This window comes from Procambarus clarkii, chromosome 88, assembly GCF_040958095.1.
Source record: "Procambarus clarkii isolate CNS0578487 chromosome 88, FALCON_Pclarkii_2.0, whole genome shotgun sequence".
Taxonomy (NCBI): Eukaryota; Metazoa; Arthropoda; class Malacostraca; order Decapoda; family Cambaridae; genus Procambarus; species Procambarus clarkii.
Window position 1 is genome coordinate 13,310,588 of NC_091237.1, and position 19,151 is coordinate 13,329,738.

A 19,151-nucleotide genomic window follows, 5' to 3' on the forward strand; every position below is an offset into this window, starting at 1 on the left:
CTCCCTAAAGTAAATTTTGGTGTTTTCTTTGGACAGGAACATACATAATCAAGCAGAAGGGCACAATACTCTATTACCACACAAACATTTCAAACTGTATCTGTAGGATCATGCTAGGAAATCCTTGATTCAGTCCAGTTCAGAATGACTGACAGTGGCTCATTCATCAATTTCAAAAGCCTACAGAGCCGCCTGGTTTCTCTCACCATGTCAACCTGTGTTCAAGCTATGCAAGAGAATACACATTTTTCAGGACTCCTATCCGGGCACTGGCGGTGTGCCAAGGGGTCAGCTTTCTTGTTTGCCATGCCAAAAGCACTTCGGGTTTCATCTTGGTTGATCCCAAGAGAATCAAGCTTAATTTCACCGAGAAGCAGGCTGAAAAGTTTGTATTTTCTCTTTTGGTTAAGGATTCTGTTATTCCTTTAGCCCCAAAGGGAAGATGCAAAATGTTTTGGGGCCTGAGCAAGGTACAGCACCAATTCCTTTTGATTTCGAGTGATAGGAACCATGTTTTCATCTCCAGGAAGAAGAGTTTGGATGTTTGAAGCCATCTCTTAGTTTCCTTTCTGTGGATCACTTAACCTATGATTCTCTGTATGTCTTGGAGGTGAGCCCATCTTCATCTACTGATGATGATCAGGTCCCACTAAAGGTGATGAGAGGTGGTGGTGGTCTGACTGGTGGTTTAATTTTCATTCAACCCCACTTAGGTACAGGTTTCCATACCAGAAGGCATCTCTGTAAATGTGGGGGGGAATTGTTGTACCTTCCTACATATGATGGTCTGGACGGATCCTTCTTTCAACCTTGTGCTTGGTTATCGTTTTCTCTATGGAGGACGACAAAACGACCCATCAGAAGTTTCTGATATCTCAACTTTTATTTGGCTTGTCTCCTTGCTTCAGTATCAGGTCTGGTTTCACTTTAGCCCTTCTTGAGTTAAGGCTTATGGGTTGGAGTTTCTCTATACCCATGTGGGTGTGTGTGCAAGGAAAGGGTTGTTATTCTCTCCAGGCAGTTTGATACTGACAATGCCTCTTTTCTGCCTTGAGTTTTGATAATTTATTCCCACTGTAGATGTTGTTGATTTTATCCAAAAGTTTCCTCAGTCCTGTCTCCCTGTATTTCAGACCTGATGGGACTTGAAATTGTTTTTTCTTCTGGAATATGGAACACGGACCACACTTCTGAACTAGTCCCTGGTCACTTATAATGTGGCTCTGCATTTGTATCCTAGCTAATGTCAGATCTTTGATTTCTCTTGGCTAATTGGAGAATTCCTTATTCTTTGTGAGAGAATGCCAACTGTTTTATCAAGTGGAAGGAGGATTACCTTGTGTCCCATGTTTTGTCAGGAGGCCTGTTTGGCTTTCATAATTAAGCAATTTTTACAGCCACTCTCTCTTTAAAGATAATTTACCCAAGGGCAGACAAGTCTCTTAGTGGCCTCAATGGGGACAGGAAGCTGGCAGCTTGTCATTTTTCCTGATGATTTTATCCAGCACATTTTTTGAACCGCAGCAATATCTTCGCATTTATGGCTTCAGCAGGTAAGTTGTTCCATGGGTTTATAACCAGGCTATAGGCAAAAAAAGAATCTCCTGTTTTCTGTTCTACATTTTGGCTTGTTGAGGTTGAAGCCATTGCTTCTTGTATGTTACATTTGACCTTTTAAATTAATGGCCTGCACCATATTCTCCAAATTTCTCAGTATTTTAAAAGTTTAGATGAGAGTATCCCTGTCATGTCTGGTTTGCAGTGTTGCTAGTCCTGTGGCCCTCAACAGTTCCTAGTATGAGAGTTGACTTAGTTCCGAGATGACTTTTTGTCACTCAATGTTGAACTTTTTCCAAAAGTATATATACATGTCCTTTGTAAGACGAGGTCTCCATATTTGGACACATTAGTCCAAACAGGAGTGTACCAGAGATCTATACAGTTAAATAACTGTCTTCTTTCACTTAAGAGTCAAATATTTACTTGACTGTTTCCAGGATTTGATCAGCTGTTTTTATTACAGCTCCCATTTGTTGTGCAAAACAAGGACACCAAAGTCCTTGTCTTCCTTAATCTGCTGCAAGGTGATGTTGTTGATTTAGTAGTTGTGATGTGCATTATGCCCCACATGCTGGGTCTTGCATTTTCTATATTAGAAAATATTTGTCTTTCGATCATTTGTGGAGTTCATGTAGATCTTTTAGTAAGGCCTCAAAGGATCTCTGTAGTACAGGGATTCATTCTTGACTCACAATTGGGAATACTAGATTTAAATCCTGAATGGGACAGATATGGTTGGGCACATTTCTTTTCAGTTAATGCCTCTATTCACCTAATAGTAAATAGGTACCCGGGAGTTGCATCGTTGTTACATGGCTGCATCCCAGGGAAGGTCTGTACAGTAGTTTGACTTTGGGGGGACCTCAATATAAGCCTAATAAATAAATAAATAAATAAATAAATATATTTATATACACACACACACACACACACACACACATTGTAACTACTGTTCCTGTAACTACACACACATATACAGGCTGCCTTTCCATGACAAAGCAAATTACTACTTTCACTTCCTACTGTACCACAGATCTTAGTGTCATCTGCAAACTTGATGTAATTTTCTCACCTGTGTCATTGATGCATACGACAATAAACATAAGTACTGTACTGTAATTATCAAAAAAGGCTGAAAATCTCCCAGAGGATTCTAATACAAGAACAAAGCCATCTGGTGAGCGATATTGAAGGTACCGCAGACAATAAAGAGCAGAGCAGTGTTCTATTAAGTGCCTGTGTTTATTTATAGCCAATACGTAACCTGGCCAGAGCCATTTCCCACTGCCGATTAGGGTGTAGGAGGAAGTAAGTATACAGTGCAGGTAATTATCAAAAGAAAGGAACAAGCTGGGAAGACTATGTAGTACTGTACCATCAAAGTTGCAGGATATTCCAAAACTAAGGATTTCAATATGAGAACAAAAGTACATAAGACAAGCAATATCAAAGGCATTAGATTCACCAAGGATTCTATCCAGGTACAAATGACCACGACAGACAGTCAGGAAGCAAGACACACGAACGTTCTGAAAATCAGGATATTCAACAAGGAAATGTACTACTGTAAGAGGGTCAATGCAGTTCAGACAATAAGGAGCAGGGTGGTGCTCCATTAAGTGCATATGAGTTAAACGGGTATGGCTAAAAACGTAACCTCACCAGAGCCATTTCCCACTGACAGTTACGGTGGGAGGGGTAAGGCCATGGGGACAGGTTGCCCTTAAGAGCATGCAGTCTGTTACCAGTAACAAAAGACCAACAACCCTGCCAATGGGCACAGATTAAGGAATGAATGACTGGGCATAAATTAGAATAAGGAATGCCTTTGCAGGAAACAGGATAAGTGCAGATAGCCTCATTAGTTGCAGTGTACGCACGCTCATTTAAGGTAATACCAATATAGCTGGGAACTCAACAAAGCTCAACTGTCTTAAATCTGCTAGAGATAAGAAACAGCCAATATTGGATTTCAACTACCAAAGGATGCATAGGATTAAATGACTCCAGAGCCATGAGAGCACTGTGAGTCAACCACAATGACAAAGGAGTGCTGATGTTAGAAAAGCCGTTGAAAAAAAAAAGAGGCATATGACAATAAAAGTTGGCCCAAAGATGGTATACCATTTAACACAATTCTATTGTCAAATTCATTTCCCTTTAGGATGACCATTTGCTTTCTTTGTTTTAACTAGTTTTATTCATTCTAGTATTCTACCGTATATTTTGTGTGCAAGCAATATCCTTAATAGTTTTTCATGTGCCACCTTATGAAATGCTTTAGAGAAGTCTACTACATCTACTGGATGTCTTTTGTTTGAATAGCTAGTTACAGTTTCCAGAAATATGAGGTGGCTTGTAAGACGATTTATTTTTAACAAAAACCATTTTGTTTTTATTTTACTAGAATGTTTACCAAGATGGTGAATTATTTCCCTCCCCGAAGATTCTCTCCATGAGCTTCCGGGTATGTTAGGTTAGGTTCATCAGACAGTAGTTTTCTGTTAAGCTCTTTTCAGCCTTTTCTGAAATTAGGGATGACATTTGCAGACAGTATTTCCAATCAAGGGGAATTATTCCTTGGTAGAAATTTTCCGAAAAGGAGTTTCAGCCGTGGACAAAGTTCATCAGTCAGTTCCTTTACGACTTTAGATTTAATTCCACCTTCATCTGGAACTTTTAAATCTTTTACCTTGTCAATGTCTCCCATTCCTGGTTTGTCTAGGGCTGGGAAGACCTGAGTTCAGAAGCTGGGTGCCCTTTCACCCTAATTGATCATTGGTTCTCTCTGTGAACCAATGATCACAGAGAGAACCATTGAGAGAACCACTTAATGAATTTCATTAATAGCAGAAGGTTTGTTGTACTCCCATCCATTATTTGGTATTCCTAGTAGACTCTTCCCCTCATGTGCACTTCTGGGTTCAAATAGAATCCCTGGAAGCATTATAAGTGTGGGGATTTCCAAATTCCCAACTTTCACCCTCAGCAGCACATTCATCACTCTTTTTTTTGGTTCCTCCTTCAGTGCCAAAAGTTTGCCACTTTTCGTGGGTTGCAGTATGAGGTTCTGATTCGTCCTGGTTTGTGAGCAAACATGTCTTTTTGCTTGGGTGTCTGTCATGCCTTTTACCATACCCCAAAGCTAAAGTGGCATGAAGTGAGTTCAGTCTGTCAGGTGTTTTTGGAGAGTGTTGACCTGTTTGCACCTTCCTTTGCCTGGGATGTTGGCATGTGGGTATGACTAACTGCGGCAGTCACTTTGGTCTATTCCTTTGTGGGCTGGTTGTACTGTACAATGACTATGTACAATGTTCAGATATCAGTGAACACAATGCAGTTTATGATGTTCAAAGCATAACACAGACGACCACAGCACTCTATCATTGTTGGTGCATCTACACATGTAACAATCACATGCTCCTTTAGAAAATAAACTAATGCAAAATTATTGATACAGTATTCAGAATTTAGACAAGGATGCTGATAATACTAGCAACATTGTGCCTAGAGTTAGCAACAGGGGGTGTTATTTGGAATAATTATGCCAAATCAGGTAGCATCATCAGCTGATTACCCAGTTGATGTTATGGTGTGTTTGGGCCCACCAGACCAGTTTAGCAGTTCGATATAATGTGCAAAAACGTAGAGAGTTATATATATATAAATAGGTGTATATGCAGTGTAATCATTATTAATTGATATTTTTATTATAACAATAATTATAATAATAATTTTTGTAATTAATAATTATTACTCTTCCTTCTGCTTGGTCTTGAAGGAAGCCGGCCTCGGGGTGAAAGGGGACTGTGACGATCTCTGTCTGGAACCCGTAGGTGCGGGGCTCGGATGTCCACCTCCTGGGGCTCGTGTGGCCCAAGCTCTGCTTCAGGAGGCTGGGGTCATTCTTGCCCTTGCTGGGGCGGTTCTTCTCCGGCCCCAACCATGGCGGTCTCCAGGTTTGAAGTCCCTGTGCCTTCTTTTACCAACTTCGAGGTAAACTCCAGAACTGGAGCCCATAGGGCAGTTCGTTGTTGCTTCAACCTCGTTCTGACAGTTTCTGCAACAGCGCTGAAACCAATCATATTGGTGTTTGCCTTTCCATTGGAGACTTTCGGCGCCGTGGAGAGAGGGGGGGGGAAACCTGCTGCATGGGTGACAGCTTCTCCCCTGTATCAACCTACCCTGGCTTTGTGCCCTGGAGAAGCCGCTCCAGACCAGCAACCAGAGCGCAACTCCAAAGCCTCCTGAGACTGATGGATGCCTATACTATATGCAGTGTAATATTGGTAAAAGCATTTTTTTCTTGTTCTAAGAATATAATGGCCATGTCACTATTATGCACACACCATAATTTTGAGTATAGTGATGTTCCACACATTATAAAAAATTAATCAAATTACACACTATTGTTATCAGGATGTTGATAATAGCAACATTGTGCCTAGAATTAGTAATGTGCATAGTATATTCAGCCCATCCTCCTGTTTTCGTAGTACTTATAGGAAGGACGAGGACCATAGTACATATACAGTACTGACGTACAACACAGTTAGAAAGTAGAAATCAGTACAATTAAATTTGGACAAACCGATAAACGATTTTCTACTTATGTTGCAAAGACAAATTAACTAACCTAACCTAACCTTCCTAGGTCTAATACACGCTATCTGAGGCCTAATATAGTACATGTGTGCTATACTAGGCCTAGTAATACTTAGTTTTTTTTAACTTCATATTTTTCAGACTCTTATAAGTGAATAGTACAAAGGTCTCCTATCTAATTGCTTAGTATGTAAATTTTTGTACTATGTGCACATAGTAACAAAAAGTACTATCTAGACAGGAGGATGGGTTGGTATATCATGATGCCTTTTACTTCATCACGTTGTGTCGTCTGGTGGCATCGTCTACTGGAAGGGTGTGTGTGGCACTATGCTGTCCTTGGATATCATTACCAAACCCACCAGAACTGCTTATTGCTTCATTATGGTGCATACAAATTTAAATACTGCAGTTATATATATAATGTGTGTTTATATAGTGTAATATCAATACTCTATTTTATTGTTCAAAGAATATAATATAGTGTGCACATTAGTGACAAGAAAATATCTGTGCATTCCTATGATCTATATACTGTACAGTATTGTGATAATAATATTACTGACTGCCCATTGCACTTGGAAAAAAATGGTAAAATATTAGAAATACAAAGAAAATATGACTATATCCAGTCATATGACTATATCTATATATACAGATGTGCAGCCAATGGGTTAGAATAGAAATATTACAAAAAGAACAGTGCAAAAATGCAGAGGGAAACCTGCAAGCAAGCAGCCTGTGATTTAAGCTCTGAATTGGGGAAGAATAAAAGGCTCTAGAGCTGAGGCTGAAAGCAGAATTGAGGGAGAGTATGACACTGTGGTTTCCCAGTAACGAGGGGAGGGGGGTCGTGACACTCATCGAAGAATCGGTAAAGAATGAAAAGCGCGTCACTCTTGCTGATGTAAGTGTAGCCACTGCCCCACAAGAGGAAGGTGAAGGGAGAAAATTGAAAGGGAGTCACAGACCAGTATCAAGTCAGGCCTTAACACAGCAGGAGCTGTGAAATCAGCAGGGAGCTTTTACCTGGGTAGGGGGGAAAATAGATCTTCTAGAAGGAAGAACTCATTGGCTTCATTACCCACCACACAAGTTTGAAAAACATTAAGTGTGTGTGGGGTAGAAGAAACATACATACAAAATATATTAAACTTTTCAATGGCAAACCAGTAACAAAGATTTCAACCTTCCAATGCTCACTTTACCCAAGCCCAGCTAGGCCTAATAGAAAGATTATACAGTTCTTTCCAATGAAGGGAAATGGGAAACATGCAGACCTTCATGTATGAGAAACCACAGGTAGCTAAGACTCATGGGTGTATTTCACTTAAGCAGTGTTAGAGCAGGCAGTTGAGGAGCAGAATTCACCCATACCTGCCAGAGTATGGCACAAACATCCCCTCATCATATCCAAAGCAACAACCATGAAGAAAAGGTTACAGGTACTGTATAGTATGGGCTACACCAGGCAGAAGAGTGAGAGGGCAGGTAGTTCCAGGTACTAGGTGGTCTGAGCTGCTTCTGGTAGAGGCCGGGCCCATTTTAGATAGGGCTTTACCTAATGGCAAAAGTTGTTTGCCTTGTTTACCAAGGGGTGGCTAATTTCCTTCAGTCAGTTGCTTTTTTGTCTCTATGCTTTCTGGTAGGGTTTTCCCAGTTACATGGGTTAAGGTTTGGTAGGATAGAGCTAAACTTTGAGAGACACTGAGGAGTCTTTCCCAGAAATAAAACAAAATTACCTTATCAGTAATTTCCTTAATGACTCGTCTTGTTTAAAGGAGGCACTCACAAACTTAGATAGTGCAGCTATTTAATATACTGTATATTAATACCCCTCTCTCAACTAGAACCATCTGGTGGTAGTCACACACATTATAGATGGGACAATTACCCTTCAACAACAATTATCGAGCTCCTCGGGGTTTCTTTCCTTTCGTGTAGTTTCTTATGACGTGCTTATACTTTCTGCTATTTCTTTTCTCAGTTCTGAGTTGATCATTTCCCAAGCTCCCATTGCCACAATATCCCCAGAGGCCTGGAGAGTTCCTAATTGTTAGTAGCCCGTGCTTTTCGTTTGGGTAGCTAGCATCAGAAAAGGATGCTTCATTTAAGTCAGATTGTGGCTCCAGGTCAGATCTGCTGGTTGGTTATGCCATGTGTCCCTGCTGATAATCCATGTATGAATATCCATTTCAATGGATTTTAATGTTAAATGTCACATTGTTTACTGTGAACTTCCATTTCTTTTTCACAAGAGCAGTAGTCATGTCATACCTGTTTGATGGGGTTCTGGGAGTTTTTCTACTCCCCAAGCCCGGCCCAAGGCCAGGCTTGACTTGTGAGTTTGGTCCACCAGACTACTGCTTGGAGTGGCCCGCAGGCCCACACATCCACCACAGCCCGGTTGGTACGGCACTTTTTTTTAGAAAACAGTCTAGTTTTCTCTTGAAGATGTCCACGGTTGTTCTGGCAATATTTCTAATAGTCGCTGGGAGGACGTTGAACAACCACAGACCTCTAATGTTTATACAGTGCTCTCTGATTGTGCCTATGGCACCTTGGCTCTTCACTTGTTCTATTCTGCATTTTCTTCCATATCGTTCACTCCGTATGTTGTTATTTTACGATGTGGCCCTACAGTATTTTCCATGTGTATATTATTTGGCATCTCTCTTGTCTTCTTTCTAGTGAGTTCATTTGGAGAGCTTTGAGACGATTCCAATAATTTAGGTGCTTTATCGCGTCTATGCGTGCCGTATGCAGTATATTCTCTGTATTCCCTCTATTTCAGCAATCTCTCCTGCTCTGAAGGGGAAAGCGAGTACTGAGCAGTACTCGAGATGGGACAACACAAGTGACTTGAAGAGTACAACCATTGTGATGGGATCCCTGGATTTGAAAGTTCTCGTAATCCATCCTATCATCTTTCTATATATTCTAGACACATTATTTGCTTGGTGATGCTCCCTAAACATTAGATCGTCAGACATCATTATTCCCAAATCCTTGACATGCTGTTTTCCTACTATGGGCATAGTGCTGAAATGGGGGGGGGGGGGGAGGAAGTAGAAATATATTTCCAGTTAGCAGAAAAAGTCGACATTGTGGAGGGATGCGAGTATTGGCAAGGTGCAGTGAGGGAGTTGGATGGTCGAGAGGCAAGGTGTGTGACCACTCTGCCAACCTATGTGACAGAAGTGGTATGGTGAATGCCAGTCTTTATAAGCATTAAGTTCTAGCCAAAATAATTGCAATACATTTATAATTAAAGCACCGAAATGTTTGCCAAGGATTGCTGTTATATGATAATGAAAACATGGTTCCACTGTAGCAACCAGAATATGAAGGTTTGATGTAAACCATTTTGCCCACAGTATAGAGCCAACATGATCCAAATTATCAAACTGCAAAAAATAACAACTTCATGCTATACAAAAAAAGTTGCTCACTCAGAGCTATGTTGCTAAAAAAAATACTTTGATGGTATACAACAACTTTACAGTAGCATCTTACACTACAGTACTTGGCACTGGCACTTCCACCATTAACTATTAGATAAATTTGTCAATAATCTCATGCGAGATTTATCTTTTTTTGCATAAGTTTTGTACAGACCAAGACTAACTTTACTGACATCTGCTTCTCTACCTCCCACACATCTTCACTGCCCCTTACACACCTGGACTCAAAAGTGTTAAATTATACTAAATTAACTGCCCACTATGAAGGTGTTTACAGTCACTGTAATTGGTCACTATTTATGGTAGTAAAAATGTTTGTTCAGAGTATATGTTACAAAAGGGGTAAAACTGATTGATTGCTTAAACCATTACAGGAATTCAAACTTTAAACTACACCTTACTGTGAACTGTGTATAGGAATACATACATTATGTATTTATTAGAAAATTCAATGCAATGAAATACAGTACCTACTGTCATTTATGAATCTATGTGAAAATATGATACTGAAAGGGTGGAGCAGATAAAGAATTGTTATCATTCTAATGGATTTTAATCAAATGCCATTTTTTGAAGGCAAACATTGCAGAACAATGTTGATAGCTACAATACAAAAAGTAGAAGAATTTATTATAGTGGTTATCTAAAGTTATTTATAAAAAATTAAGACATTCCTAAGAAAGTTAATACCTTGGAATTCAAACTGCTTGCTAGCAATCCACAGGAAAGCCACTTGGGAGTTTGTAATGGTTCCTCCTCCTTAACTGCAGCTCAGATAGTCTAGTTCAGGCAAAATCTCTGAAATATCGAATTTACTGGTTGTTGCAATACATTCAAGAGTGAGCATCATTTTAAGAATTGAACACAAGCTATAAATGGATTCTACATTTACTTTGGCTATTGAGTCATTACTACAACTGCACTTCAGGTTGTAAAGTTTTACAAATACACTATATTAGTGTCAGGATGAAGCACATTACTTGGGTCATAATGAGCATATTTTTTTCTACTAATTTTTTCACTTGTGTCACTAACATGTACTGAATAACCTTTGGATGGTTAGTTTCTTTAGATTTAGGCCGAGGGCCAAGCCCTGGGAGTGGATAGCCGTTAGTGCTGATTTTTTTTTTTTTTTTTTTATATATATATCAGTACTCGATACAACAAGTCAGACTGGAAATAGGTACAGTACCTGCTGTATTGCTCTTGTTAAGAGATGAATGAGTCAAACTATAAAATGTTAACACTGTTAACTAAGTTTGCAACTAGACTTGAAAAAAAATCTGTGCAATAGTCGAGCATTAAAACTTTAAAAATCTGGGCCAATATACTGTATATTAATGCTCTCGTTTAGTCCTATGAAAGTTTCAAATGATCTGACATTTCTATGAACCATGGTAAGTGAATTCCTTGACAACACTACCATGACATGCCTATCGAGTGGTGAAGAAAGCCCACATATTGTAAGTTCACTTTAGATTCCTTATATCCTAGTGTATACTGTACATGTATTAACACTAATATCAGAACCAGCATCAGGGAGTGTCTCACAATACTTCCATCTGTATATATTTACCAACAAGGGAATAGTAACACCTATTTATCATTTACCATCATACCTAAATTTATCTTTACCATAAGCTCAAATTATCTTGAATTCATATTACAGTATGTAAATTTTTATATATCTATATATAATTTGAAAAGTAACAATGTACTTGTCAATAAATTTGAATACAGTATCTTGAAAAAAAAAAAAGGCCCAGGTTATGTTAATTTGGGAAATGAAGAATATGTAGGTGGGATTCAATAAAGCATTCATCAGGAAAGATATTCTTTATTAATAAACAAACCAATACAAGCAATCTTGTAAGAATGTTTCAAAAGTTAATGGTGGCAGATTTCCTTACATAAGGATAGCTACTACAAATTACACTCCAACAAACTTGAAATTTCCTCCTACAATATGATTGTACAAGATAGAAGAATACACTGATCTTAAACAAGCATCACTGTAATCGGACAAAAACCGAGATCACAGACAAAACAAAGTTTACATGTAGTGGGTGCACTCTCCAACACTCTCAATGTTATGATGCAAGTTTACTAAACATTTGCTAGGCAAATAAAGCATGACTAACAACATAGTTTCTAAAAATTAAAACAAATTCAAACCTCATTTTACTTTGAATCTGTTCTGAATAAATGCACCATGTGTATTTAGATAAAGAAGAAATCCATTTTCTGGCTGTTGGAACTGTCGGATTCTATTTAAAATACAATTTTTGAAGCCTTGTAATGGAACAACTGAAGTAAAACAAGGTTTAATTCTACTGAAGCAAGTTTTAATAGTTACAATATTCCGGTAAACACATTCTATTGACTCGTTGAAAAGCGTTAAGAAGCTAGTACGATAACAGAGCATGAAGTCAGATTAGGAAGTTCAAACTACCGAGGGCTCAAAGATACAAACACTAAGTCACATTTATTTGTACAACTTACTGACTTCAGGTGATGTGTAAAGTTAAGTATTAAAAATATTACTTAAAATTACATCAAATCCTTTACTATTGTCGGTACTATAAAATATACATACAGTACTTCAACATACATCAAACTACATCTGACACTAATACTGTGATATATATACGAACAAATATTCACAAGTTAAAAGAACTGAAAATATTAGTAAATTTTAAAAACTGATATTTACTAATATTTATTTTTATATAAACTCCAGCTTCTATTTTACTCATTAATGTATTCTATACAAAATTAAATGAAAACACCCTTTATATTAAAAGGTAAACAAAGTTCGCTCTTGTACTGTAAACAGATACAGGTCGGGTAACTATCAAAAATATTAATTTAAGTTGGACAAAAATATTTTGCATTAAAACTCCAACAGACCAAGAAAAGTTATACTGTACTGTACACTCCTGAAGATCTCTCATTTATAAACACTGTGTGCTTAAGAAAATTAGCTTTATCAAAGATACGAGGATAAAATAGTATTGCATCATTTGCATCTAAATTCCCACCCATGGATGAATTCAAGGACAAGCAGAATGTTTAAAACTGGTGAACAATTCAGATACAAGATTTCTAATGAAAAATGTAACGAAGATACCGCATTTTATCAAGCAGGAAAATATTAATTCTGGCAATTTCTTGATAAAGGCTTTCCGGCCTCAGCCAAGTCATTTTTGTTAAATGGGAGAGAAAAAAAAATCCCCGATGGAACTCTCGCAACCAGTTCTGTACGCGATTAATTAAAATAAATACAAATTGACCGATCTGGCCCAATTTTCAGGTATCTATTTTTTTGGGGCTAACATTTTGCATGTAACCAGCAACAAGTTGAACATTTTACTCATACAAGAAATCCTTTCACTTAATCTTGGCCAGACTTCAACATTTTGCTCTTACTGCAACACACTCTCTCCACTTTCTCACAAAACTGTTCTTCCCAGTTGTAACTTTTTCTTTAGTCATTATTTTCCGTAATTTACCCAGTTCTTCCTTTCTATTTACTGTTTGTGCACAGGCTTGCTGTGATTATCTTCATTGGTTGCATACAGAGTACCCGACTCGATGCAAGTACCAAATCCTTAACCTGAATGATAGCTTAAGCATTTAAAGTTTTTTACTAAATAATTTAAGTGCACCTTCAATAGCTGTTTGAACATTTCAAGGTAGTTTGAATATTTGATGAATTTAGACAAGGCCATGCTCCTTAGAGGGCACAAAATAACAGATTTGGCATGGCACTCCTCGTCATGAAATAATTTTAAAGATTAAATTTTGTTAATCATGACGTACTGAAAAACGTTGTTGCAATCATCTACTGATGTACATGTATGGCCAAATTTAATACATTCGTGTAAGAACTGCATAAATTACTAAATGAACTGCATAATTATTAAATGAACTCCACAATTACTAAATGAAGTGCATAATTACTAAATGAACTGCATCCGCTTTATTAACCACAGCCAAAGTATAAAAACACTAGTAGAAATAATCAATTGGTTGACCATCGAGCAAATAACCTATGCAACTGTGACAGTTTGACCTGTTACTAGTCATAAACCTTAGTGTAATCATTGGTAGCTTTGCCCTACACAAGCTAACAATATTTAACAACAACAAGATTAATGATAACTTAAAATTTTGAACAAAATCAAAGCACGAGGTGGAACACATCTCTACATGGAACACCAAGCATGGAACACCAAGCATGGAACACCAAGCATCTCTTTACTACACGGAAACAGTTTGTCAAGTCACACGACATACTCTCTAAATCCTATTATCAAAACACTTGAAGCCTCCAGCATCTCTAAACTAATTTTATCATCCATAGCTCATTCAAACGTTCATGGCCAAATAATTCACACACAAAATATGCCATCGGAGGTATATTTCTGTTAAGAATAATGTTCCACGATTCCAATGTGATCAAACCAGTAGATGCCAATACTGTATTAAGGAGGCACACTTTATGAACAGATTAGCACACACTTGGGGATCTAGGGATATGATAAATTATATTTTTCTCCGAATGCCTAACTGAACATTTGGAGAAAAAAGTGTTGCTATAACTTGCTCGCAATATGATGGGGTTTCAGACACACACACACACACAAGGATGACAAAACTGAACTTCTATAATGATACAAACAAAATTTAATTCACACTAATCATTATAGCATTTTACTAGGATGTAACGTCATTATCTAAACTTAGTACGACCTCAATTTATTGTCAGTTTCAAAGCAATTTTCAAAGATGAGTGCTTAATTTCAGAGAAAAAATATATAAAAGCTGAAGTATGAATTTCTGTTTCAAATTTAACTGGTGTTTGTCAGTTGAAACCGTTTGTCTTTAAAATAGGGGAAAACAAAAAAATACTGAAAAGTTGAAGCACAAGGTTATTTTCCCTGAAAGAAAACCAGTGGTAAGAGTTATTTGTTAACAGTACAAATGAACAACAAAAGAACAATACTGTACGGTGAAACCTCAATAGAACAGTGATGTTATGGGATTGAGACTGGACTTGTCAGAACTGTCAATATTTTCTCCACTGTACACTACTCCCAATATTCCCCCCCCCCCCTCCAACCCCAAATTTTAAAATACAACTTTACAAATATTCACACATCCATATATAATAAATAAACAATGACTCGTTATATATACTGTAGAGTAAATGGAAAATAAAAATTTTAAAATAAAAAATATAGGAAAATAAGGAAGCCCTTTTTTTTTTAACTTACCTTTCACAATCCATTCCTTGTTAACCAATGTAGAGAAAGTATGAGTTCAACATATTGCACAGTACAGTACTATTGATGTAATGTAGAACAAGGATTCTCAAGACTAGTTATAGTATGATTTACACTAGTCATAAACCTCTTATATCAGAAACAGTAATGTAACGGTACTAAGTCCAACCCAAACTCTTGTGCCAGCTACCTCACTTCCTAGCTAGTCACTCTTTTCAGTTCATTTAACTTTTTCTTTCATATTAAGGAATCCCCCTTCGTTTACCTGTTTTAGCACACACAAAATGCATATAGCTGGGACACGTCCAGAAAATTCACACGTACAATTTGTACCAAGAGTACAGAGGGGAAAAAAAGGCATAATTGTAAATAATGGGGAAAATGTGTGTAAACCTTCACCGAATTGGTCCTGTGCATCAAGGGGCTTGGGTCTATAGGGCACCATGTTCCCATGTATAAAGATTTGTCCATTATCCATTTTCTCTGCTCCACCTAAGGTACTATTGAAGCATGATCCACCCTATCGAGGGCACACAGTGTAGCATATGAATATCTTATTCTAACGTCTACATTAGTAGTATAACTATCCATTCATGCATTGCAGAATCTGGAGGTATTTCTCAACATCTATACACTGGCAGAATGATTTAATCTTAAAAAAACTATGCTGTTCCTTAGCACTATGATGTAGCCTTCATGTAATCTTATTTCAACTTCTCTAGTTTGTTTTGCAACATTCATCCTCATGCATGCAGCTTTTGATAAATTCTCTCAATCTGTTTTAGATTCTAAATCAATGATACTTTTATATGATTATGATATTAAATATACATGTATTAATAATGACCCCCCCCTCTCACCACAATATTAATACACTTACTCTGTATTTAGAAAGATTTGCAACTGAGCTGGCCTTGTTAGTGAATTAGCATCCTCAAACAAAATGTGGGATGATTTGGATCTTCAGATGTCCAAGTGTGTAGTCCTTAATACACAACAACAAATAAATACAAAAATAATAAATCTAATAAATACCAAAGATAAAAATTTGGTAACTGTGATGTTTATACAGCATCCAACATAGCAATGTTGTTCTTCAACTATCACAAAACACAATTGTTTATAATATACTCTTGAAAAAGAAAGGATTGTAAAGTGAATGAATATTGTATATTTACATTTGATATGGATGATTGGGTGAAGACTTAGGCATCAGAATAAACGAGAGATGCAAAGACAGTTAAACAATGTATCCAAGTACAGTAGTAGACTAGAAAACTAGCAGATTTGCCAAAAGCATGTAGTTAGGCAAATTCCAGGTATGCATATAGTATATACATATGGAATTCCTCCATATGTATGAATGGATCAGCATAATATACTGTATACTGAGTGAGTGAACTAGAATACTATCCCATATACTGAAAGAGTGGAGCAGCGAGACAATGTACGCAGGAGCATTGAAACGCAGGAGTGATGTTTCCTCTTGTCAGGAGACAAGATCGGGAACAACAAGAAACAGGGAAAATATGGTATAGCCCTGCATTATGAAAGAATGATTAAGACCGCAGAGGAAAAATGATAAGACTTATGTATCAGATGCCAATAAAATCAGTGAGTGATCAGGTACACACAGGGCCAGCAGGGGGCAGGCTATGGTCAAGGATACCGTGGGGGAAAGCCAGTGAAAGAGTCAACTAGAGATGTTCACAACCGCGTCTATTTTACAATTACGGCACAAAAATTTTTTGTCAATTAACAAAACTGATTTTTTTTTATCCACAAACATTATTATTAGGTCAATGACAAGACTTAAACAATAGCAGCTTGTCCATTTCAAAACAAAACAAAAAATTTGTGTACATGTAATTCTAAGATAAAAGATTGCAAATTTGAAGTCTAAGAAAAAATATATTTATCTTCAGGGGGGTTCCAATACTGTGCTCCTACAGAATACAAATTTAATATTGGGGTTCAAATATTCCTATGGAATACCAATTTATATTTAGGGGTTCCAATACTCATATGGGATACCAATTTAATATTTAGTGTTCTAGTTTTATGGAATACAAATTTATCCTTGGAGTTCCAATACTTCTAAAGAAGACAATAATTTGATAGATATATCACACAAAAGGTGTGTTTTCGGATTACTGTCAATTCTAAGCCTCAATCAAGAAATGCCATTTCCAACCACGGTACTGGACAGAAATATACCAGTAAATAAAATTAGCTCGTTATATAAATATTTAATCCATATGCAATTGACGTGCTGCATAACTTCCAGCATTTCATAGCAAGTCCCAAAATTGTCCAAACTCTCAGAGGAACACACAGAGATCACACTAACGTGATGCATCAAATGAACAATAGTCGATTGTTCGATTGTAGCTCAGTCGATTAAGGCAGTGTCTGGGATGCTCCCGGACGCAGGTTCGAATCCTCGTCACGGCCCTTGTGGATTTGTTCTCTCAGAGGAATACTTGACACTACAACTCAACAACAAGAACAGCTCTAAAATACCAGTATTGTACTTCTTTGGACCTCAAAAGTCAAATCACATGGCTAATATTTTTGTGGGGGCAAAGATTCTTGCCAAGATTTACTTTTAAATTTATAAATCTTTTCAGACAAGTAATTTCAAGCTTGACCTTTCATTCCTTAGTAAACAATTATAATTTGTTTGGAAACTACCATAAATAAACTACAGTAACAAAGTGAGCTCCTATAAAGGTAGAATATGTACAGTATTCACATTTCCCATCATACCATATAGGATATTCTCTCAACAACTATAACTTTTCCACAGGGTAAAGTTATATGATTAAAAATTCAGCTTTGATTCAATTTTTAGGCAACTGAAGAGAAATTGATACCTATTAGTAATTCAGGTTATTAACAATGGACCTATCCATATATAGCTTTAATATCAATAACTATGAAATTAACTGTCAAAAGAAAAATTCTGAGAACACTTGTGAACAGGGATTCAACAAGAGAACTGTGAAACAAATATCCAAGATAACAAAACTTCATTATAAAGACAGTCTCATGTTCCTACCCCTTCTGTTCCTGATGATCCACACTGAGTGTCGTCATTGGATTCCGCTTTTGGTTGTTTAAACATGTGAAACTTGTGCGCTTCTGGACCCGACGACACCGACACGCTGGTAGCACCCGTGTCGTCCACGTCAATATGTTCATCATCTTCATCTTTTACTTCAACTTTGACTAGACTTACTGGCACAACCTCCTGAAACAGAACATTTCAGGTACAAAAAACTACACAATTTCAGCATAAAAAAAAGCTACCTGGTATTTTATGTTGCAAGAATGGAAGGATGCCTATAGCATTTTGAAGTTTTTGGTAAATTTAATGGGTAAATAAAATTTAAAAAAACATTAGCAGACTGATTTTGTGGAAATGCATTCAAGACCCCATGTCAAACCAAACAGCAAAGTATTTAGTTAAAGCAGCTTATGGATATATCTGGATGTATTCCAGAACCAAGAAATTAAAAAGTATCAATAATTAGCAATACAGTACTTTCAAATTTTGTGTTGTACAGCATAATTCTAATGATGTTTTTCCAAGGATTTATTGTGCAAATTTCAAAACTATTCAAATTGGCAATTAACCTCTAAAGTGCCAGAGTAAACAAAAAAAAAAGACTAATATGACTACAATATACTGTAGTACTATGAAAGACCCCAAGTGATTATACAATTCCTAGGTATCACACATTATGCCTGGGTTGGGAAAAATAATTAACAAGCTTACCTATACCAAAGGAATGAAATTCACAGAATTTTATAGATACAGTATATTATACTGCATATTTGGTGCAAAGGAAGTCAAGTACTGTAGTAAATTTTCCCATCCTCCTGAAAAGCAGGGCATTCTACAATTCTACACAATCTATGGCCATAAGCAGAACAATGCAATTTGGACAGGAAAGAGTAGGTTTCCATCCCCATAAGGACCCACGAGTTAACCTCGTGTGGCCAATACATAACTGAAGCACACTCAAAATTAAATCAATCAACAGTGTAGTAAAAATTTTGTGAACAATGTGGTAAAAATATTTTAGTCAATAATGTACCAGAAACCATTTGAGAACTACCTTATGGGAACTGTTAATCAACAGTGCCCTCCTAGGAATGTTTTAGCAATAATGTCCTGGGAACTATTTGCAAGCAATGCCCTGAGAATTATTTGTCAGAAATGTCTTGG

The 19,151-nt window shown here is 37.1% G+C and overlaps 1 protein-coding gene across 3 annotated transcripts in view; it reads right to left on the reverse strand.

Annotated features, from left to right (window-relative positions):
• The window catches only part of LOC123745879 (zinc finger and BTB domain-containing protein 17), a 583,396-nt gene that overhangs the window by 10,900 nt on the left and 553,345 nt on the right, over positions 1-19,151 (reverse strand). For all 3 annotated transcript variants that reach the window (XM_069317537.1, XM_069317536.1, XM_045726979.2), the window contains exon 4: positions 17,979-18,170. In XM_069317537.1, the coding sequence (XP_069173638.1) occupies positions 17,979-18,170 (192 nt within the window). The remainder of the gene's footprint in view (positions 1-17,978; positions 18,171-19,151) is intronic.